Genomic DNA, 23,565 nt, shown 5'->3' with positions numbered 1-23,565 from the left:
GAACTGCTTTAATTTCAGCTGAGTGGTGGGTAAGAGAAGGAACAGGAACCAACTGCACAGTGGAAGAGCTGCCAAGTAAACATGTTTTCCCCGAATCAAGTTTCTGTAGGAATGTCTCCATTGGAGATCTTTTTCTAGATCAAGCATTTTAAAGTTCAATTAAATAAAACAGTATCTTTGAAAAGAATTGAGATCTACAATACATTTATATCCGTATTTCTAAATACTCAAGTCTAAAAGACAAAAAATGAGTAGCTATGCAGTCACCGAGCAGCAAGGTGTGTCCACATTTCTAAAATCGTAAGACATGTGAAATGATGTAACAACAGAAGATCAAAAATGTGAAACAGATTTAGCACAGTTATATTGCGTCTTAAAATGGTAGAGCACATTAGTTAGTTAACTAAACTATTTTATAGAAGTCCTCTGTTGAACCAAATATGGATAATCTAAAGGTGAAGCAGTGCATGTTTTCTTTCTATCTGTTCCCTTTCAATAGAGAACATGAGGTAATTAGAAATTATACAATGCATTCTGGATTTTTCTGGTAATCGTCTCAGGCAAGACAAATCAACAAGATGCTGGAGAGGAAGGCCTGGTTTGCGTATTTGGGTTGAGGCCACCCCTTCAGTTGGTGTCGCCAAGTGGCAATCTTGTTTCACACATGTTTTGAATGGATGGGTTTATCAGGCTGGAGCCAACACTGTATGCGGAGGGTGTGTTTCTGCATGTTTCCTCAGCCTCCTCTGCCCTTACTGAGTTAGGTACTCAGAGTACTGAAGGAAATTAGATCATTTTTCCTTCGTGAATTTCATTGGATGATTCCTCTGTATTAACTGTGTGAACCTCACAATAGTTACAGATCTTTTTTAAAAAACTATTTTTATGTTTCTTGTTTCAAAGAGTTGTCAGTCCCCACCCCACACGAGGTATCGTGAAGGGGCACTAAAGTGCATTTTGATGGAGGGGGTAGAGTTTAAAGGTGCTGTCCAAGCTAAGAACGAAGATGCTGCTGTGTACAAAAGAAAGGCAATTCCTTCTACCTCCATCTCTGGAGTCAACTGAGGGAGGGCAATGAAGAAGACCCTCACCACAGGATTGTCCTAACTCTTAACCTTAGAGAGAACTGTGGAAGGACCTGCACATATACACTCATTTATTTGTTCAAAATAGCAAAAATAGGCCTATTTCACCCTTAGGAAAGTATTTGCAAATCTGATCAGTAATGATCATAAAAATGTGAGTGGATCGAGATGCAATCCAAGTAGGCATGCTCTGTGGTCCTAGCTATGCATCTTCAGTTTGAATGAACATGCTGCTATTCATTTCATTGAATTGTGGCTTTTAGACTACTATAAATAAAATACACATGGGGCAATTAAATCTTTGTCTTATAATAATAACTTTTACATTAAAAAGTCCCCTTCGTCTTCAGATATATTGAAAATTAGGACTTTAAATTGTATTTCCCAGTCTTAGATAACAATCTTGCACAGGCCCGATAATCCAAAACTTGGAGCTCTGATCTACACAGCTTGGCAGGTTTCACACAGTTTGACAGATAGGCAACTGTGAGATATGCATTTTTAAAATTTAGCATTTTCTATCAAAACAGTCTGAAATCTTTTAAAATCCTTACAGAGACTGTATTTGTGCACTGCCACAGTCGTGTAGCTAGAAAGGAGAAAACAAAGTGTAGTCTGGAAGATTAACCACAGTCCAAGTTTTCTTAGACTTCAGTAAAAACAATGTTGCACTCAGGAAATCCAATCCAATTCAATACAGTGCTTTAAATAGGAGAAGAGTTGTTCCTAGGAATGATTTCCGCTACTACACAGGGACAGTCTCCACCACAGGTGATTTGATGCATTCTTCGTGCAATCTGCTCTTTTCGGCAAGGCTCAAAGAATTTTCAGCAGGGTGCTCTGAAATGTGACTGTCACCATTCAGTGCAGAGACAAATCCTTCCTGGGAGGGACCTTTCAAGTATGAGTGAAATTCCACTTGAGGGTGATTGGACCTGTGCTCGGGGTATAAGCTATTGCAGGGCACACCACTATCGTTTTCAGAAGAGGAGCAGCAAACAATCACAGATGGGTTGGCAGCTGGGTAGTGGGAGGCACCATAGGCCTCTTCTGCTTGACGGGCATAGTCAACGAACTGCTCTGGGGTCATGGTGTAAGGCACCAGCGAAAGGGTACCATTTTTGACAGTATCTCTTTCAGAATAGTTCTCAGAGATCTGATTGGGAGCTCCTGGAATGTGGCTATCTATTTGGTAATACAGAGTTGAGGAACTGGCATAAAAAGGAGCATTTTTTGTGTGGCTTTCATGGACGGCAGTGCCATCAGAATAACAAAGGACTGAAGGAAGTGGGACAACCTCTGCATGCGTGCCCAGAGCTTCCACAAAGCTGTCTCCCTTGTCCTCATCGTCCTCTTCTTCCTCCTCCTCCTCTTCTTCTTCCTCCTCCTCATCTGACTCACTAGGCGCCAGACTTTGCGTGCTGGAATCGGTGACTCCACTGCAAAAGCTGCTCCCATCCTCCTCCTCTTCTTCCTCCTCTCCTTGGCAATCTAATTCCTCAGCGGACTGCAGGTGCAGTACTGCAGCCTGGGGTTCAGTTTCAATCTCAAAATTGTCTGTGATAGAGTATTCTACCGAATGGGCGACAGGGACCATGGAACTAGTGTGAGCACTTATCTCCCCATGGCAGCCATTCAGCGTGGGGATTTGCTGCTCCCGGTTTTTCTCCAGTTCAAGTTTCATTATTGTGTGCAAAAAGTGAGTCCGGACACGGATGGGATTAAATTCAATTCTACCTGCTGTGTTACTACATCCTTCTTTAGTGCAGCCACATGGGAAAGACATACGATCCACCTTGGGAGGAAGAACAGAGATTAGCACCATGGAATTATTACAAACCAAACAAAAATCCAGTACCTTTCAGCAACCCCTTTGAATTAGGTAATCCACTTAGGACAGAGCAAGCGGCGATCAAACTGCAAACTAAATTGGAAAGAGGAAGTGAAGGTTTAAAATGGAGGGCCCTAAATAGTTTTCAAGCATAAACTCCAAGTGAAAATGGGTTTATTGGCGCATGTGGGTATTTTTAATTCATTGGCCTCCTTGAATGCTTTCTAACCCTCTCTCTCCTTTGCCCAGTTTCTTCTTTTCTTATCTTCTCTAGGCCTTTAATCTTGATCCCATTTTTCAATGCTTCTGTTTTTCCTCATACTCTTTTACTTCCATTGGTCGCAAGCTGAATTTAAATTCATTATTTTTATGTGACATAGAGCAATTGTGCATATTTATGGGGTACAGTGTGGCACTGCAAAATACAATACATTTATAATGATTAGATCAGGGTCATGGGCAGTTATTAGCTCTCATGTGATTTCTTTGTGTTGGGGACATTCAAACCTTCTCCACTGGCCTTTGTGAAATAATTGCTCTCCACCATAGTTATCCTACCATACTACAGAAACCAGAAGTTGTTCCAGCTGTGCAATTGCATTCCTGTACCTGTTAACATTCTCTCACTGTCTGCTTCCTGACAAGCTCCCTAGGTAACCACTAGTGTATTCTCTGCTTCTGTGAGATCACCATCAGCTTGCACATATAAAAGGGATAATGTAATATTTTCTCTCTATTCTGTCTTATGGAACATACTGTCTTGCAGTTCCATCCACATTTTCTGCAAATAATAGAATTCATTCCTTTTCAATGGTTGAATAGTATTCCATGCACTTTAGCCCTTAATCTGTCATTGACTATCTCGGTTGAATCCATAGCTTGGATATTGTGAATAATGCTTCACAGACCTGATTTGAAATAAGCAAATTCATTGTACTGATCATTACCCGCTGTATTTAATCTGGCTTACATGACTTCCTCGTACTGGCGATGCCTTTATTTCCCCCTTTGCTCATGCAACGAACTTCTCTGACTGAAGTACCAGACTGACAATATGAGGCACACTTTTGATTTGCTCTTCTTGTATCACCTCCTTATTCTCTTGGATCCTGTTCCAAGGGGCCATGTGATGATGATTGTGACTGTGGTTGATGACCTCATGTGTTTAGGTCCTGGCTGTGTTCCTTCCTATCCCATTCCATAGGCTAAAAGTTTCTCAAGGGAAGGCAATACCTTTGATGAACATTCTGGTCCTAACTGTGGAAGTGATTGGGCTTGGAGATAGCGTGATTGGTTTCAGTATCTTTCACTTCTTCACTCAGTAAGTATTGTTACCACTTCATTTACAGTAAATGAAATTCTGGGCAACCGAAAGGTATTCTGAGGAGTCCCATCAAGAATCTCAGACTCCAAAAAGCAATCTATATGCTAAGCTGAGTCCTGGCAATGAAAAAGTCTTGCCCATCTTGTCATCGAAACATGGGACATTTCCGGTGGTACAGAAGGGGAGTCAGACTTGGCTATCACTCTGCTGTTCACAATAAAAAGTAGTAACAGATGCCAGAGGCAGATTACAGTTACTTTGTTTTTCCTTGCCAGTTTTATTTATTTATTAAATTTATTTGGAAAAGAGAAAGCCAGATAGACAGTTCTTTCATTTGTTAGTTCACTCTGCAAGTGTCTGTAATTGCTGGGATTGGGCAAGGCCAAAGCCAGGAGCTGGTAACTCAGCCTAGCGCTCTTAATGTAGGTCTTAGGGACCAATTTACTTGAGCTATCACTACCACCTCCCACAGTTCATTAGAAGGAAGCTAGAATCAAGAGCAAGGCTGGAACTTGAACCAAGGCACTCTGACACGGCATACTGGCATCTTAACTGCTAGCCCACATGTTCACCATGCAGTAATTTTCTAAGTTGAGAAACCTCTCTTGTGCAACGTATTAGTTTGTTGATGGGGACACTCTTCTTGTTTCATCTGCCTCAGAGGTCCTTTTAATTAAAAAAATTCCCAATTTTTACCTAACAACACTTAACCAATTACAGGGCACTGTGAAATTATACATAGGTACTTGAAAAATTTCATGGACGAATCACATTAAAAACCAAACTCTTTTTTTTTTACAACAAATGCTCTCAAGCTATGCAATATTCATAATAGGCATCTTCCATGAACTTTTGAAGACCTCCTCCCAGATCCCCCTGCCCCATTCATTTTAACCTTTAAGGTTTTAAAGGTATAATCAACCAGCTGAGGGTAATAGGGGATATTTCCCATTCTAGTGTAAACTAGAATTTAATATTATTAGTTGGAATAAAACAAGCTCTTCACTCTTTACACACTTATTGCAGAGTTGTGTAAGTGCTCTCTGCATGTTTTGCTCTGTATTTCTCCATTCAATATTGGTTGCCACAGTTCTACCAAAATCATAAGGGCTCTGTGTTTGCACCTGTAATGGAAACCTTAGCATCAGACAGTAACTGAGTAATGGTGATGAGCGTTCCTTCGCCCAAAAGGATAAAAAAGTAAAAATTTTAGATTTTGTGGGCCCATGGTTTCTATAGCAACTATTCTACTCTGGTGTAGAAGCATGAAATCAATCAGACAATACACAAAGCAAGCAGCAAAAAATAAAGCCTGGCTGTACTCCACTAACACTACAAAAACATGTGGCAGGTTGGATTTGGTCTTTGAGTTGAGAGTTGACAACTCTTCATATGGGCTAGTTTCTTCATTTTGGAAATGAAGAAACCACATCCAGCTGTAGGCAAATGTGTAGGTTGCCTTGTACTTAGGCAAGTGTTAACACTGCTGTGAGAAAAACAGCTAATAGGTGGAATGCTTAACGCCAAATTTGTGTTCAATATATCAGTGTGGCAGTATAGTCACTTATTCTATTTAAAAAATATTTTGGTGGGGCAGACATTGGCACACCAGCAGAAGGGATCTGAGGACATGCATGTGAGTGTGCATGGGCACTGGCAAAGTGGACAGGACTCCAGGCCAGGGCACCACACTGCTAGAGACCAGGCTTGGGGACTTGTGCACTCATGGGCAAGAGGGCTGTGGATTGCTCAGGGAAGTGGGTAATAAATATGCAAGAGGGAATATTGCTGAGGGAGAATGTGACAGGTGACAAATGACTTCTGGGGAATGTCCACCAACCAGGGTATTGTACTTGTAGGTAAAGGAAGGGGCTGAGAATGGATGGTTTGGAGGAAGGAAACTAGAGGACCTTTTGGGGTCAGATCAATGCATCTGCCCAGTTGGGGGACCTGAGCAGAGCTAGTTGGAATCAAACACCACCCATTAGTGTGCACAAAAACTAGGGCTGAGGGACCTGCCTGGCAGGGCAGGACCACAGTATTTGCCAGTGAGTGTCGGAACAGGGACCAGGGACCAGGGGATGGGTCAGATTATGCTGATCCCTGACACTAACCAGCGCATGAGAGAACCAGGTCTGGATGCAGATTTTGTTGGGAATGTGTGGATTTACCCCTGTAGTACTTCAACACCCACTGGTTTGCTCAAGAGCTGGTATTGGGGGTAGGGTGATGGGCCAAACTATGCATGACCACAGAACTCATCAACATTCATGGGAACTGGAATTGGGAACAGAGCAGGCTGCAACATCCACCAGCACACACAAAGGCAGAGATTGGGGAGCAGACTAAGTTGGGTAAGGGTCTAGAACCCACTGGCATGGATGAGATCTGGGTTTGGGAGTGTGCTTGCTGGGAAAGCTTGGAGAACTCTGCTGGTGGGTTGTAGTTCCCTCAGGTGAGCACATGAACCATGGATGAGTGCTGGTTTGGCTGGACAAGGCTGCTCCTCTTGTTGGCAGGTACATGTATTGGCTTGGAGCAACAGACTGAGTAGGACTGGGACAAACTGTAGCACACTGGCAAGCACAGAAGCCAGATTGGGGTGTAAGCCATTCTGAACTAGGCTTTGACACCTACCAGTTTGCATGAAAGCTAGGGATGGGGGCAGGCTGGGCAGAGCTAGGCTGTAGCACCCAATGGCAAAGGCCATGCTGGGTGATGGGTTATGATGGGTTGGGTTGAAGTAACCACTGGCATGTGCATGATCTGTGCCTTGGAGCAGGCCTGGTAGGGAAACTAAGGGGATGCCCCTGATGGGCTGCAATTCTCACTGGTGAATGTGAGAACTGGAATTGGGGTGACGAACTTGGTTGGGCACAGCTGTAGCATCCCTTGGCATGGGTGTGGACTGGATCTGGCGTGTGCCAGACTGGGCTAGGCTCGAGCACCTGTTGGTGCTCACAAGAGCCAGAGTGTGTGGAAAACAGGCTGGATTAGGTCTCCATACTCACTGAATCCTATGAGAGTCAGTCTGGGGGTGATCCAGGCATGGCTGGGCTGCAGCACCAATGGTCAGAGTTAGAATGGGTATGATTTGGTTGGGCAAAGCCACTATACCTGCTGGTGAGTACCAGAGCAGGAGGTGGGCCAACTCAGGCTAGGCCAAGGACCCATCAGTGTGCATGAGATCTGCAACTGGGAGATGTTTGGCTAGAGGTGCTTAGGGAACTCCTCTGTCAGAATGCAGTCCTTGCTGGTGAGTATAAGAAGCAAGGCTGAGAGCAGCCCAGACTAGGCCAGGTTACAGTACCCACTGGCATATGTATGGGTCAGGTCTGAGGACAGGCCAGGGTGGGCCAATTCATAGCATCCACTGGCAGTTGTGAGAGCCATGACAGTGTGCGGGACAGGCTGGGTTGGACTGTGACACCAGCCAGTTCACATTAGGGATGAGACTGCGGGTTGGCCAGACTGTGCTGACCTGCAACACCCACCAGCATGAGCTGGAACTGGAAGCAGGCTGGACAGAGCCAGGTTGCAGCACCTGCAGATGAATGTTGAAGTGAAGTGGGCCATGTCAGTTTGGGCTGCAGCACTCACCAACATATGCGGAGGAGGGGTAAGCTCAGCAGGGAGGCTGCAGGGACTCCCCTGCCAGGCCACTGCTCCCACTGGTGAGCATGATAGCTGGAACTTTGGGTGGACCAGGCTGGGCAAGGTTAAAAAAACTCATTGGCTTGTATGTGAGCTGGGTTAGGGGCTAAATGACCATATCCATTGGTGTATGCATGAGTCAGAGTAAGTGCAGGCTGACTGGGCTCTGCCATAACATCAGCTGGCAAGTGCTAGGAATAGGAACAGGTCCTGTCAGGCCAGACAGCCGTACCATCTGGAAACTGCAGGATCTGGGGTTGGGATTAGGGCTAGTAGGGAAACTCTGGGCACCCCTCTGATGGACTACAGCTCTCACCAGTGAGCATGAGAACCAGGATGGGAGTGGATCTGGTTGGACAGGCAGTAACACCCATGAGCATAAGTGTGGGCTGGATAGTGGGGCTGTTCAAGCTGAGCTAGCTGCAGCACCCATTGGTGCTGTACACATCGGCATGTGCAGAAACCAGGGATAGGGGTGGGCCTGCTGGAGTTATTGGGGGCTGCTACAACTAAGCTACAGTTCCTGCTGATGTGTGTGAGGGGTGAGTGTGTCGTAGGCAGGGTCGCAGCATCTATTGGTTTGTGTATAAGATGGGGCTGGGGACAGAACTGACCAGGCGATGGAATATACCAGTATGTGTTTAGGCTGATGTGGGTGATGGATGGAGCCAGGCCACACACTGGCTGGCACACACAGGAGTCAGGTCTGGGGTCACCTCTAGTGAGGTTTCTTTGGGGACCTCTACAACTGGACCACTGGAGTCAAAACTTCAACCACATGGAAAATCACAGGATCTGTGGTCTGACTGTAGAGTACATGTGTCAGAATGGGCTTCCTCAGTTGCTAAAGCCAGTGTAGTGGGTGGTATTGCCAGACGCAAATGGGGGATGTCTCACTGAGGCCTGCAAAGGCTGTCTAGTACCATGGTAGAAAATGGAGGGCGGAGCAAATTGGACAACTCTCCCAACCAAGCTTTGAGAGCAAGTATCTGAGTGAGTGGAAACTAGGGTGGACTATGTCAGCCAATGGAACTTGGAAGGAATCCCTTGACCTTGGAGCAATGAAATGAACAGCATCTCAGAGTTATCAAAACCTCTTAAGCAGTACCCTTAGGACATGCTCTATATTGGGGACCTAAGATAATAATGAGTGGCTGTCCCCCATCCATGGGTAATGATGTGGTGGGCTACTAGGAGCAGCCCTCTCCCCTCCTTTGCCCCTTTTCCCCAAATACAGGAAGAAAAATTGTAAGCAGTTGTCTCATTTCCCCCCATTCCTTGATCTTTCCACCCTGGTCAGTGGTTCATGTGGGCATGCATCCTACTCAACTATGTAAACATCATCAAAAATAAAATTTCTTTAAAGAGAATGAATAAATTGAATCTAGAGTGTTTACCTGACTTGCCAATTTTATTTAGTCAGCCAATAGCAGAGACAGTTTCATTTTCTTAAGTTCCCATCCAGTAATTTTGTCACTACTCCATAACATCTATACACAACCATTTATATCCCATAGATGGATCAGAAAATGCCAATGGGTGTGTTAGAGATGCTATGATCTTTCTGAATTATGGTGAATCTCCCCCAAAACAAACTAATAATAACTACAGGAATCAAAGATGAATTAGTTTCCATTAAAAGCTGGTGGATTTGTCTTTCACAGTACATCTTATAGGTATTTCCCAAATGTCCTTGAACTTGTGCATCTCTCTTTGAACTACACCCCTTCCCTTGCCACAGTGTTTTCTTCTGAATGTGAGAAATGCTGTTGCATGCAATAGCAGTGTCTTCAGACATGGTGGTGGGTCATGACTTGTTTGTGAATGCCCTGAAATCTAAGTCCTTACCTGGCACTTAATGCCTGCCAAACTGCAGGTGCATGTTTCTGGATCACAGAACACACGGCAGTCACAGCCACAGTCCTCCCGTGACAGGCGGATGGCTCGCAGCTCATGCTTTTCTTCCACATCAATCTTTTTCACTCCAGAGGCTCGCAGTAGCGCCCTTCGTTTTTTTGTTGGCAGGGGTTGTAGGAAGAAGTACTCGTCTACTTCTGTGTTGTCTAAATCAATATCATCATCAGAAATGTCATCCACTGTAAGAGTGCTAGCTTCTTCAGATTCTACAGTGCCATTCTTAGTCATCTAGAACACAAAACAGCAAGTGAGAGACTAAGCTTGAGCAGGGGCCAATGTCCCTGTGTCAACACTTTATAAGGATGAATTATTACATATGGCTGTGTGCCCATACTCAGTGTTTGCAAGTTAAATCACGTATTCTATTTTTCTTTAGAAGAAGTCTTCAAGATGTTAAAATGATAGGCTTATAAATGTACTGGTAACAGAAGATTGCTGATTGGAACTGTATCTTCTAATGTTAGGAACTATTGTGGAACTTCAATCTGAAGCATCAAAAAGACCAGAGTTTACACATGCCCATCAGGATTTAGGTGATGATGATCAGCTATGCTGCTGCAATAAATGTGTCCTTATTGAGATGTGATAGCATCTTAATGAAATCTATCACTGCCAGAGTTAGTAAACATGTCCTTGAAATCATAACCTTGTCTTCTAGAGGGCTCTGGATAGATTATGCACCAGGAAATACACTTACACTCATTGTGCTACTGGGATTGCAAACATGATTATTCTACAGGATATTCCACATTTAGAGAACTTAATATAAAGTAATCAGGTCAGCATGCTTTCAGTAAGACAAGGAGAGAGGACAGTGCTGGTAAAAGCCCAACAAACACAGCAAAACCATGAACTTATTTTTCAAAGGATTGCATGTGAACCTTTGCACAAAGTGATACCTTCCACATAACAGCTCATGCCAACTACCATACCTCACGTATCCATGACTATTTGGCTTCTATCTATGTTTCTTTTCTGAATGAACCTCATCCATTAGTAAGCACTGAGCAGTATTTTATTTCTTACTCTTATACCACCATACATAATGTTTCTTTCACAAAAAATTTAGAGGAGGATATTCTGTCAGAATATGAGCAAGAAATCTATACTGAAGAACAGCTCAGGAATATATATCCACAGAAACTCCCTAAGAGATATAGCACAAAAGTTGTAAATATAGCTGGTATTTTAAGTTTATTACTCCATAAATTTCATTAGTTGTAATTACTACCATGCTTGATGATAATAACAGCAGTTCATCATAGTTAAACTACTCTGGGGACACCAGACATCATTCCCTCACCTTCAAAAGAAACAGGCCAACGTTTAGATAAGAATAATTATTATGGAACAAAGCCCTAAAACTTGACAACTTGGAATATTTCAAATTAAAAAAAAATAAGATTGAACTTGGCCTTCATATAAAGAAAATTTTATTAAGTGAAAAGAACAATAGCGAGTGTGTATTAAAGTATTTTACAAAGAAATGTATTTACAAAAACTGCTTATTTACGTTACCATATACTTATGTATAGGACCATATTATATTGATCATACAACTAAATATTTCAGAGTTTAAACCCATGATCTTGTAAAGATGGGTATTCTTTTTTTATTGGAGTTTTGTTAGTTTGTATGATCTGTAATTTATTGCATCCTTTGGTATTTCTACTAGGATGTTATTTCGATTAATTGTGGTTGTCACGTTGCTAACTCTTATTTACTAACAAACTGCATATTTCTGTTTGTAAAGATCTGATTTTCTAAGATATTGAAATACATAATTGCCAAAAAATATACTTAGTCCTTTGCAACAGGTAAAGCTGCTTATTAAGCAGGAAATATTCCCCTTCTCATTTTGTCACTCTGATGCACTGAGATTTTTTTTTCATAATTCTTGGCTTATCCATGTGAAACTCCTTGAGTTTTCGACTCCTTGATACAAGTACAACACTAAGCACTTGGTCAGCATGAATGCATTTTAATCGTACCTTCTCAATTACTCTCAATGTTCTGTCATATTTATGCCATCTTGCATAATTCATCATATTACAATGACAATAAATTATCCACTTTACATCATCAGAGCATGTTATTTTTTAAAGGATTTTATTAGATAATACACAAAGTCTAAAAGTCAAACACCAGGACTTTTAGAACTCCATGCATAACATTTTCAGAATTTAGCACATCAAATGCAACCTAAAAATTTTATGCATTAAGGAGTCTCATTAACTGGGATCCTTCTGAGAATATTTATAGAATTCCCTGACTCCTGTTACAGAACTCTTTCCCCTATATGTCTTGAAGGGTAGAAAGCTTTCTGTGACTAACACAATGCTGGGATTCTAACATTAAATTAAACACACATGTCTAAAGAACTCATCCAGTCATTAAACAGCATGCAGTAACACACATTTTTAAATGACTGCTTTATTTTAAAGTGGATACTTTCAGTCTAGGCCTTAGACCATTTTCAATTTATCAATCTTTCTCCCAAAATAGTATTACCTCAATAAAATTTCAAAAAAAGGTTGTCAAAACTGGTTTGAGCATACTATCAAATAATCCTGACCCTCAATCTGCTTTTGTCTCTCCTCTTCCTCTCTCTCACTGTGTGTGTGTGTGTGTGTGTGTGTGTGTGTGTGTGTAAAAGCAAACATTGAATAAGGGCAGAAATAACAATGCAAGGAGAAAAAATAAGCCAGACAGCAGACACTTGCTTGAGGTAAATGAGAAAAGTGATTATGAATAGGAAAGCATATACATGGATTAAACCGGAAAAGAAAACAAAAATGAAAATGCTTTCCACAGTTAACAATGTTGCTCAGCAATACAGTTGCCTGGTCATTACAACATTACTAACACATATGAAAATGAGAGTGGAAATTAGAATGCAGAAAACTAATTCAATTCCACAAACTCTGATTACTGCCAATTATGCTAAAGATGATGATGTTGAGGATGACCCAAGCTATCTCATACTGAGTACCAAGCACTGAGCTCCATACTATATATAATTGTCTCACTTAGTTTGCACAAGAATCTCATGAAGTAAGTGTTTTCTGTAGTTGAGAATTTTGGAGCTTGGATAAGGTAATTTTCCAAAGTTTATGTAAATACCTAAGTAGTGATGGTATGGAGATTCAAACTCAGACTTACCTGTCTCCAAAGCTTGGACTAGATTTGTAAGACTGGTTTGGATTAAAAATTTTAGAAGTAATCATAGATGAATAATAAAAAAGGGGGAAAAGGATAAAGTTGAAGTCATACTCCAAGAACTAATCTTAATGCTGTGGGACAGGCAACCAAAGCTGTATACCCACTTTCTTACAACTAGCTTATTCAGAACTAAAAGGTGTGACCCAGCCCCAGAGAACAAGAGCTCAGAAAAAAAGAAAACAAAGAGCAGTTAAAAAAATACCATATCCTGCACAGTCAGCACTTCTTTTTGGTGACTGTTTTGCGGACCTGCAGAGGTGACTTTTGTAATGGACGCACAAACAGGAGATGCTGTTAGGATCTGGTTCAACAATGTGTTATTCCATTCATTTCCTCAAGCAAATCTTGACTCATTCACCCTGGCTTGCATTTAGCCAGTTAAACTCACTGCTGAATTTTGCAATTATGTTACTTTTGATGCTTCCTTCCAGGTATATCTTCCCTACTACAGCGTGAACATGTTGAGAACACAGATCATGCCTGTCTTGTTCCATCACGATCCTGCTATAGCAAGGGATAACGTGTATAAATGCCTTTAAAGTAATATGAGCAAATAGTTATAAAATGAATAAAAACTATTTGTTAAAATATGCCAAATTAAGTTGATGAATATTATTAATCACTATGCTACAGTTCATACACTGTACTAAGTTTGGAGTTTGCAGATGTGCAACAATTTTGCCACTAGGGAGGTTCCAGTCAGCAAGGGAGATGACTGTATAATATGTGTGAAATAGTATGTTATGCACAACAAGGTAGAGGTGTAAGCTACAGATTAGCATGGAGGACGATTTGGATAAACAGAAAGAAAGGAAGTATAGATACAAAGACATAGGCAGAATTACCTATTTCCTATTCCAATTACATAGTCTTTCTCAAGGAGATTCAAATTAGAAACTAGAGAAGAGTTACATAAGAAAGTTTTAAAAGTAAAAAGAAAGTTAATGTTTGGGTCTGGCACAATAGCCTGGAGGATAAATCTTCACCTTGCATCTTGTAGGATCCCATATGGGCTCCAGTTCATACCCTGGCTGCTCCATTTCCCTTATAGCTCACTGCTGGTCACCTGGGACAAAAGTAGAGGATGATCCAAAGCCTTGGGACCCTACACCCATATGAGAGACCCAGGGAAGGCTTCTGACTCCTGGCTCCATATCAGCTCAGAAAGATCTTTCTCTTTGTGTCTGCGTCTCTCCATAAATCTGTCTTTCCAACAAAAGTAAAATAAAATATTTAGAAAATGTTAAATATTTAGAAAAAGATGACGGTGGGGAAATTGTAAAAATGTACTCTGTTCTTTCATGTGAGAATTTCCAGGCCCAGAAAAATTATGTACTTTAAAGCAAAAAAAAATTATGTTACAGTTGTTCAGTTCAACATCTGTGAAAAGACCTGGAAAGGCATTAAAAGACGACTAAAGTGAGAAAGTAAGAATGAGCTTTTTTTTTTAAAGCTAATTTTGGATAATAATATTCTGGAGAGAATTGTTTAGACAGATGGTCTTAGCATACATGATAAAAGAAAGCAGTGATTACTCGACAAATGTTTAGGTTCATTAGAGGGAAAATATCCATGTCGAAATAAAATTCCATGCAGGACCTCAACATATAAAAATGGGAATGAGATACACGGAGTCCTGCCTCCTGGACCATCTGTCCTCGACCCTGATCTCAAATTTCATGCATGAGGGTTGAAAAAGCAATACAGTAATTACAAGAATTCTTTATTCTTAGGTCACACTGAATTTCTAGCACTCTTCATGTAACTCTGATTAATCAGAGTACTGTTGGGCACATGGAGGCAGAGAAATACCTGAGGCTAGAAGCATTAAGTTTCATTTTCATCACCAATGAAACCATGAATGAAGGATGTGGCAGTAATTGTCCAGCTGGGTAATGAGTCTCCTTGGATGCACCTGCTTTTCTTGAGAATTACTTTAAGAGGATATCCCGAATCTGGAACTGTCCTATGACATGCAGTTTTAAATTCTCAGCCTTGATGAGAACCTAAAAGGCAGGTTCATTATGCTTGCAGGTGATGAGATCATGCTTAATAGAATTAAATGCTTGGAGTGTATGTAATGGGACTGGGTCTCCTCAGCTGCAATTGCCTGTGCAGTGGATAGCATACCAAGATGAGAATGGAGGATATAACAGCCAACTCATCTAGGGCAGCAGAGGACAATGTGTTCCGCACCAGAGTACAGAAAGCAGACAGTTGGATAAACTGCCTGGCCAATCTCTGCAGCAAGTGTCTGGGTCTGTTGCAAAAAGTGGACCTGGTCAGCCAAAAGACCTCAACCCTGGTCTAATGAAGCCAACAGACAACAACTTAGAGCTATCAATTCCACTTGAGTAACACCCCTGAAAGATTCTTATCCATTTGGAGTCTCTAAGGTGCCATCCAATGATCATCTCCCATCCCCAGAGGCTGATGTAGTTTGACAGTAAGGAGTGGCCTGCTCTCTTTTCCCTGACTGCAGAAATGAAAGAAAAGCCACTGAAACATTTATCTCGTCCCCCTACCTCCACACCTTGGGCCTCTCCACCCTAATTAGAGATTGTTCATGTCTACCAGTAAAGAGATGCCACAGAGACGTTTCAATATTTTGATTTACATCATGCTAACCTGGCTTAAAAGATTTGAGTTGTATTTGTGTGTATTTATGTGTGTTTCTTCCTTTTTTAACTTGCTACCAGCTTCATAGGAACAAATTGATTGAGGGCCAATAAACATATCCATGGGAATGAAGAGCATGTAACTTGGGAAAGGAAAAGGCAACACCTTCCTGATAGATCCCATCTGGACCATCAGATCCAGCTCCAGTCCCATACAATGATGTGGACATTAATAAATGTCACTGAATGTAGCGGAGAAAAAATGGAGCAACAAAGTGCCAAAAAAAAAAAAGTGCTGTAGCAGGACTGGTGGAAAGCATTAGTGGTTTGATTTTATGGAGTTGAAACACATAGATCCCATAGGCTATGTTGAAATACTTGCATATAATACTTGCAACAATGCTTTCAAATACTTGAGATTTGGGGGAAAGGAGAGGGCAGCAAATTTTCGTCAAAATGTGGAGTCAAATGGTAGCAGCCTTCTTTTCTGATTTTCATAACAAATTCATTTTATTTTTGATGATGTTTACATGGATGCCCATGTGGACCTCCAATTTGGGTGGGGAGGGTTGAGGAATGGGAAAAGTGGATGAGACAACTGCCTCCAATCTCTTTTTTTCTTCTCGTGTCTGGGGAAAGTGGAGAAGGCTTTTCCAAAATTCCAACCTCCTCAGTACCCAGGATTGGGGACAGCCATCCAATGTCATTCCAGGGTCCCTGATGTGGAGCAAGTTCAGAGATTTTGATAGTTCTGAGATGCTGTTCATTTTGTTGCACCAAGGTCAAGGAATTACTTCCAAGGTCCATTGGCTGACATAGTCCACCTTAGAGTCTAGAATTGCAGGCTTCTTAACGTAAGGGAGAGCATTCTAATAACTGAAGCTGCATAAATGGAATGTGCTACTTTAAAAAGCATTGTATTCTGGGTCACCAGAGATGTATAATTATAGGTTGGAAAGTATAGGGTATATGTTTAATTAAAGGAATTCCTGGCTTTGTGGTATGAATTGGATCAATGGCCTCATCTTTAAAGCCTTTGGCAAGCTCAAGGCAAACATTCATATCACTTTGATATTCAGCCAAATCTTGTGTATAGTTCTTCAGCTCATTAGCAGTTAATTGCAGGTGGCAATTTGAAACCAATTTGACAATGTCTTTGAAAAACCAGGAATGTTTGCTTGTTTTGTTAGCGTATGAGAATTTCAATAACACAAAATCACAATTGCTTCACAAATGTCTTCAGAAAGATTAACAAAATATGAGACAGTTTTACAAGTTCATTGAAAATGTATATTATGAAAAAAAACTGCAGGAATTTCAAATTGTTTGGCACCCTATTTGAGCATCCTTTAGTTCTACTTTCCATGAGCTTTTGGAAGTACCTTATTTAAGGCATATAACATTTCTTTTTAAAAGATTTATTTGTTTTTATTGGAAAGGCAGATTTCACAGAGAAAAGCAGAAAAAAAAAGATTTTCCATCTGCTGTTTTACTTCCTAAATGACTGCAATACAAAGCCAGGAACTCAGGAGCCATGAAACTCTGGGTCTCCCATGTGGTGGAAAATGCTAAAGCATTGAACCATATTCTGTTGCTTTCCCAGTTTACCGTCATGGAGCTGGATGAGAAATGGAGCAGCCAGGACACAAACCAGCACCTATATGGAATGCTGGCACTTGGAGGCGGAGGATTAGCCAGATGAGCCAATGTGCCAGCCCTAAGACATATAAACTTTTGAGTTCCTTTTTTCTTCCTGCTAATTTTGACCAACATTACATCTATCCACAGAAGTCAATTAACTGGATGTGTCCGAGTGAATGCTAGCAACTATTTAACAAATGAGAAAGATCTAAATTCTCATGTTTGTCAGGTTCCATGATTCAACTACTTCCATCATAGCCTTTTCAAGCTACCACCATGAAGCATTGTCTCCAACCACTTCACTGAGCAACTTTAACACCCCCAGTTAAAGCCAACCTCCACAGATAAACTCCCTCACATGTCTTAATCAGTGAATCATTGCAATTGGCTTCCTGACTTAAAACATCAGTGATTTTTGCACAGGAAGAATCTAAATATTTGATTGGATGTATTTATTCCATGTCAAGTTAAATATCAGCAATATTTTGAAAGAATATATTTTAAATGTGCTGCACATATGGGGGGTTGAAACCCATCCTCACAGTCTCCATTACTTTGGTTAGGAATATTTTCTGTGTTTTGTCCAGTTAGGTCGTGCATGTGACCATGCAGGAGTTTGTCACATTAAAGCCTTCCAGTTAGTGTTGAAGTTAGGCGTTTATTTAGCTTATGTTTTGGGAGCTCTGACACTAACTTGCTGTGTAGGCTCCACAGACTAACAGAGGAGCTTTGTAGGATTAAATGGAGTTGAAAAATACCATGACCAACAATTTTAACACAACCAATAAAGAAGTATAGCATGGAGAGGTAGTTACAATCAAATCCAAAGAATTGAATCTTCTACCTAGAAGGAAAGTCACAACATTTTTGAAGAGATACAAGTGGCAGAGCTGGATGTGAAGAAGAGAATTACAATGCTGCATGAGTAAGCTATTGAATAAAGCATACTTATTTCATCCCAAACACTGGAATGAAAAATATATGAACACAATTTTAAAAGTTGATTATTTACAAAAGAGATGCAATCTGGGTTTATTTTTAATACAGAAATAATAGTGTGTTTATTTTTAATACAGAAAGAACAAATAGCAAGCACTACTCAAGGAACATTACTGTGAAATTTTGAATAACCTCAAAAAGTGACTAGCAATGGCAACCAATGTGGAGCCAAAACCTTTACTCCAGAAAGGAAAAGAAGAACTGTGGTTTGAAAAAGCGTTAAGAAATAGGGTAGGGTCCAAGCTGTGAAAGCTAATTAAGTGCTTTAAAGCACCTAAAACAAAATAGTTAATTCTATAAACTGTAGAGCTTAGGGCAAGTGGGACACCAAGCTTCTTTAGCACATTCTAAAGGCTGCTCAGTTCATTTTAGATCCATGTAAAATGGGAATAAAGGCTGATGAAATTGTTCAACAGTTTGTACAGATGATTATGGAATCTAAGCACTTAATTTGGAAAAGAATATAGTATTAAGCTGAATTCATTGATTACATTGAAGAGTATGACAAGTTTGAATGGACTTGACATAGAAAAAGGACCGTGATGTATAATTTACAAACTGACAGATAGTTATTTCTTCTAGGTGCATGCATTTTATTCAATCAGCTTTCTCTATCACTCACAGTGTCTGAAACACCAACAACATCAGCTACAAAGATGCACTTATAGTTTCCCAAATGTAATGTGTTTGTTCTGCAAATCTAATCGTATCCTGTGCTATGTGTCAAAATATCCAACCAGTAACCTGAAGGAGTGAATTCCTAAATAAAAGCAATTTTATTATCAAAACCTAAGTGTATACTCTTATTCTATTTCTAAAAGATGTGCTATAAGCAACCATCCACAAATGTCTCTACCCATGTTTCTTTTTGCTCATGTTTTTAAAGTCCTCTGGGGGGGGTGTCATTGTGTGTAAGGTTCTCAACAGAAACACCCTGGAAAGACACAGAGGCACAGAGCAAGAGCAACTTGTCCTACTTGTCAGGACTGTGGTTCTCAAACAAATAGAAAGGAAATTACTCAGTATCAGTCCAGGGAATCTCCCAGGATGCTTTACCTGAGCTCCACAGGGAGGCTCTGCAAAATTGTCAGATGCTGCCTCCTCTCTACCTTGAGTAAAAAGGCAGATCATTGCCACTTTGGACCGATTCAGGCAAAATCAAGGTGGGAAATGTGTCTCCACAGCAATTCCTGCTTCTGTCTTTGGGCACCTCTTTTATGCCAGTGATCCTTGTGTTGTCCAAGTCAAAGAAATGGAACTGACTTGGCCACAGTTGTTTTGCAATTTTCAAGCAATGTTCATATTAACAGTGAAATTTCAAGTATCAGAGTGTGAATTCTGGATAGCTAATGTTTGCGGTTAATTTTAGATTTCTGGATAACTAAATCCTAGGCAGATATAATCAATATTTGCCAGAGGAATTGTAGTCAGACTATCCCCTGTTCCCCAAGGATATTCCAATGTAAATTCATTAATTTTATAAATTATAAAACTGGTCCACATTGGTGTCATCTTTTAAAAAGGTTTTATTAATTGATTAATTTGAAAGGCAGATGTGTAGATGGATAGGGACAAAATCAGACGAGAAGAGAGAGAATAGAGATGTCTTCCATGCGCTGGTTTGCTTTCCAAATGCCCAATAGCCAGGGAGTCCTGAACTCCTTCTGAATCTCCCAAGTGAATGACACGAGCCCAAGTACTGATATCCCTGCTATCTCCGGGGATATCAGAAGGAAGTTAGATTGGAAGTGCAGAGTATCTGAGATGTGAATTGGTCACTCTGGTAAGCAATGTGGGTATCCACAGCAGTGGCTTGATCTATCACGCCACAATGCTGCAATCTTTATGTTAACAATCATTAATACCTTTTCTACAATGAGATCAGAATCAAGTCATACACCTGTTACTCTTTGGCTTTGTATCCATCTGGAAATGTGATTTTGTTTGTATCTTTATGAAAGGGGAAATTGCATGCTTCCCCTTACCCAAAACACTGAAATATGACATCCTCTTCATCTTATAACACAAAGTACAATTATAAAAATGGATCAAAAGTAGATATCAGTGTACTTTTGCTTCTCTTCTTGTTCAGTGTGTTAAACAAGGCAAAGCAGCCTGTGCAGAGAAGGATACAAATCACTCTATCAAAACAGGTTCTGTGTGATAAGGAAGGTAGGTTTCAGGCTACGATGCTAACATTCACTGAGTATCTGATGTGACTCAAAGTTCACCGCTGTAAATCTTTTTGTTCTCAGATAACGTTATAATTGTACCAGCTGTTACAAATTGCTGCACGTACTACCAATCTCAGAGAAGGACAAACTCTATAGACACAAAGATTGTCTTTCCAATGCCTATAGAGGATAAGCAATTAAAGAATAGGAAGTAACAGGGTAATATAATTAGCTCTTTCTTTGTGTTGTTTAACACCTTGGTGCCTTTTTCCTCAGTTGTAAACATGCTTTAATTACTCATCAGTCCACAGGGTGTTCATGAGGATTAGATTAAATAATATTTATAAACTACCTGTCAAGTAAAATCAATGTCTGACTTCCATTACTATTTTTCTACTAACATTTGAACTTGGAGAATGACTTTTCTCTGAACAGGGCTATAATTGGTTTGCAGCACATTAAATCATGGAGTATGGGCTTCAGAAGAAAATTTGAGATTTTTAGTAAGTTAAATTACATGCAGAGCCATCATAAAAAGCAATAATAGGGTCCAGGATTGTGCTGTGATGCAGCAAGCACAGCTATTTGCAATGTCAGCATTCCATATGGGCATCTGAGTTCCAGCTGCTCCATTTCTGATACACTTCCCTGCTAATGTGCCCAGAAAAGCAGTGTAAGATGATCCATGTTCTTGGGTCACTGTACCCATATGACAGGCAAAGATGAACCTCCCGACTCCTTGCTTTGGCCTGGGCTAGCCCCGGCCATCTTGGCCATTTGGGGGAATGAACATAAAGATGGAAGATCTCTTTGTCTCTTCTACTCTCCATAACTGTTTTTCAAATAAATAAGTACACAAACCTTAAAAGCAAACAATAATAGTGGATTATTACTTAAAAACTCAAGGGACCTTCAAGGAAAACTGCCAAGAATATGGTCAAAAGAAATATGACACATGCTACAGGCTAAGCTGTATTCACCTCAATAGTCATACAACTGGGAACCAGGCACATATGAATAAAAGTATCACACAAATGCATAATTGTGCTTCAGGTGTTTGAGAAATAATCTTCACGTTAAACTCCCAGGATTAAGAAAGACTGCACCATTAGACTATGATGGGAGAATATTTCCATGTAGTTATATCAGGAAGGATCAATCCAAATAAAATGAGTGTCTCTAGCTGACAAACGGATCTCTGTGTTGTATGTTGTTTTTCTCTCCACTCATTTTCTAATGTGTTCACTTGGATAGCTTCCTGGTAGCTCTTGATAATCTCCAAACCCTGAAACTCAGATATCACAAAATTAGCTAATTAATCATCTTTGAATCCCCAACAACTTGTTTTCCTTCAGGTCTTGTCACAGTGAATGGCACTCTCACAAGCCATTCAGTTTTGCAAGCCAGACACATCAGATGGATGTCATTGCTGGTAACTTCCCTCTCTTTTTCCCAAATCCACTGTCATCAAGTACCATTGATTTTATTTTTAAATTTCTCTGTGTTCATCCATCTTCATTTCCCCTGCCATTGTTCTAACTTAACCTATTGTTATTTCCATCCTGTACTATTGAAGTATCTTCCATGATGCTGCCACCCCTCCCAACAAACCCATTTTCACATCACTGTTTGAACAGGAATATATTATCCTACCATCCCAACTTTGAATTTAAACCTGCTGCTGATTTCTATAGGCCTTAGGATAAATATCATAGTGGTAATTTACAGCAGTCCCTTGCCTGCTTCATGTTGCTTCACTCTTCCTATCCCTGTTCCGCCTACATGCCTTTACAAGCTCACAGTGCAGCTACAGCTTTTTCTGGTGCCTCATTCACTTAACAGTCCTTTTGGACTAGTTGCTACTCCGGATTTTCAAATCTGTTCCCTAAGAATGTGATTGCTATTCCCCTGTGCCCTGTCAAAGTCCTGTTACACACTCCGAAAGTATCTTTTACTGTCCTTAATGGCATGGAATAAAGTTTTGATTTTATTGTATTTTGACAACCTGATTGATCTTTTTCTTTCCAGTTAATCTGCAAGTTCTTGTAGGGGCATCACAGCTACTTTGGATCACCTGCTAGCCACGGCGCAGGCACAGTGTGTGATCACCTGCTAGCCACGGCGCAGGCACAGTGTGTGATCTAATAATAACTCAATAGTAAGTATGGGTGGAATGAATGAATAAGCAATGTCAGGTCCATGTCGCACTTCTTGCTTTTCTTTTCAATCAGCAATCATCGCATCTCAGATATATCTCAATCACACCTCAGATAAACCTCACTGGCTACGACACTGCCACTGCACAAAGCTCATATAGTCTGGTATGTGAAATTGCCAACTGGATTTGCTAATATGGATGGGAAAGTGACCGATTCAACCAAAATGCTGCAAGGCTATGGTGTTTCAGAAAAAAATAAGTTTTTGTGTTTTTTTTTACCTTTAGTTTCAAAGAGTTTAGTTTCTCCTCCCTGAGGTGTTCTCGTAGCATCTCCCGGTGCAGTCGCTCCTGCTCACGCGCGAACTCGCCTAGTGTGTACTGGCGCACGCTGTTGTGGCGGCTGGACATGCCCAGGGTGCTGCCACCTTGGCTGGGTACGCTTGTGAAGCCTTGCCTCCTGGTGAAGTAGTACACAGTGACGCAACTGAAATGCACATTCTTGGTCCTCAGCCGCTTCTCCCTTTTGAGAATGGAGGATGCTGAAAGAGAAACAATTTAGTGAATGGCTATGGCAGGGATTTTCAGATGAGTCCAGGAAAATATCACTGCATGATCATTGGGCAGGGTGCTCTAAAACTGTTACCCGGCATCATTGTGATACAGGCATTTTAAATTGGTATTCGTTTCCTTTTAAGGAGTAGCTGTTGTAATACTTCTGTTATAGTAGTCTCAGTATAGTTTCAGGAAAATTGTCAACAGTTGGTGTTTCTGACAGATAGTAACTTCTCATTCTCTTAATCCTTTAAATTTTGGCTTTATGATTTTCACATGAGCTCTGTCATAGTACACTCAGAAATAACACATAATGTAAATCCTCACACCTTTGCATCTTGTTTGTATATGCAGGGTGCTTAGCATTAAAAATGTGTCTATGGATTTTGG

The 23,565-nt window shown here is 40.7% G+C and overlaps 1 protein-coding gene across 2 annotated transcripts in view; it reads right to left on the bottom strand.

The window, feature by feature from the left end:
• Positions 1 to 888: 888 nt before the first annotated feature.
• CSRNP3 (cysteine and serine rich nuclear protein 3) overlaps positions 889 to 23,565 on the bottom strand; it is a 98,701-nt gene continuing 76,024 nt past the window's right edge. For both annotated transcript variants that reach the window (XM_004577103.2, XM_004577104.3), the window contains 3 exons: positions 22,903 to 23,162; positions 9,743 to 10,039; positions 889 to 2,880 (listed from right to left, as the gene is read on the bottom strand). In XM_004577103.2, coding sequence (XP_004577160.1) covers positions 1,831 to 2,880; positions 9,743 to 10,039; positions 22,903 to 23,162 — 1,607 coding nt within the window. In that variant the 3' untranslated portion in view covers positions 889 to 1,830. The remainder of the gene's footprint in view (positions 2,881 to 9,742; positions 10,040 to 22,902; positions 23,163 to 23,565) is intronic.

Source organism: Ochotona princeps, chromosome 5 (assembly GCF_030435755.1).
Source record: "Ochotona princeps isolate mOchPri1 chromosome 5, mOchPri1.hap1, whole genome shotgun sequence".
NCBI lineage: Eukaryota > Metazoa > Chordata > Mammalia > Lagomorpha > Ochotonidae > Ochotona > Ochotona princeps.
This window is presented reverse-complemented; position numbering and strand designations above follow the sequence as displayed.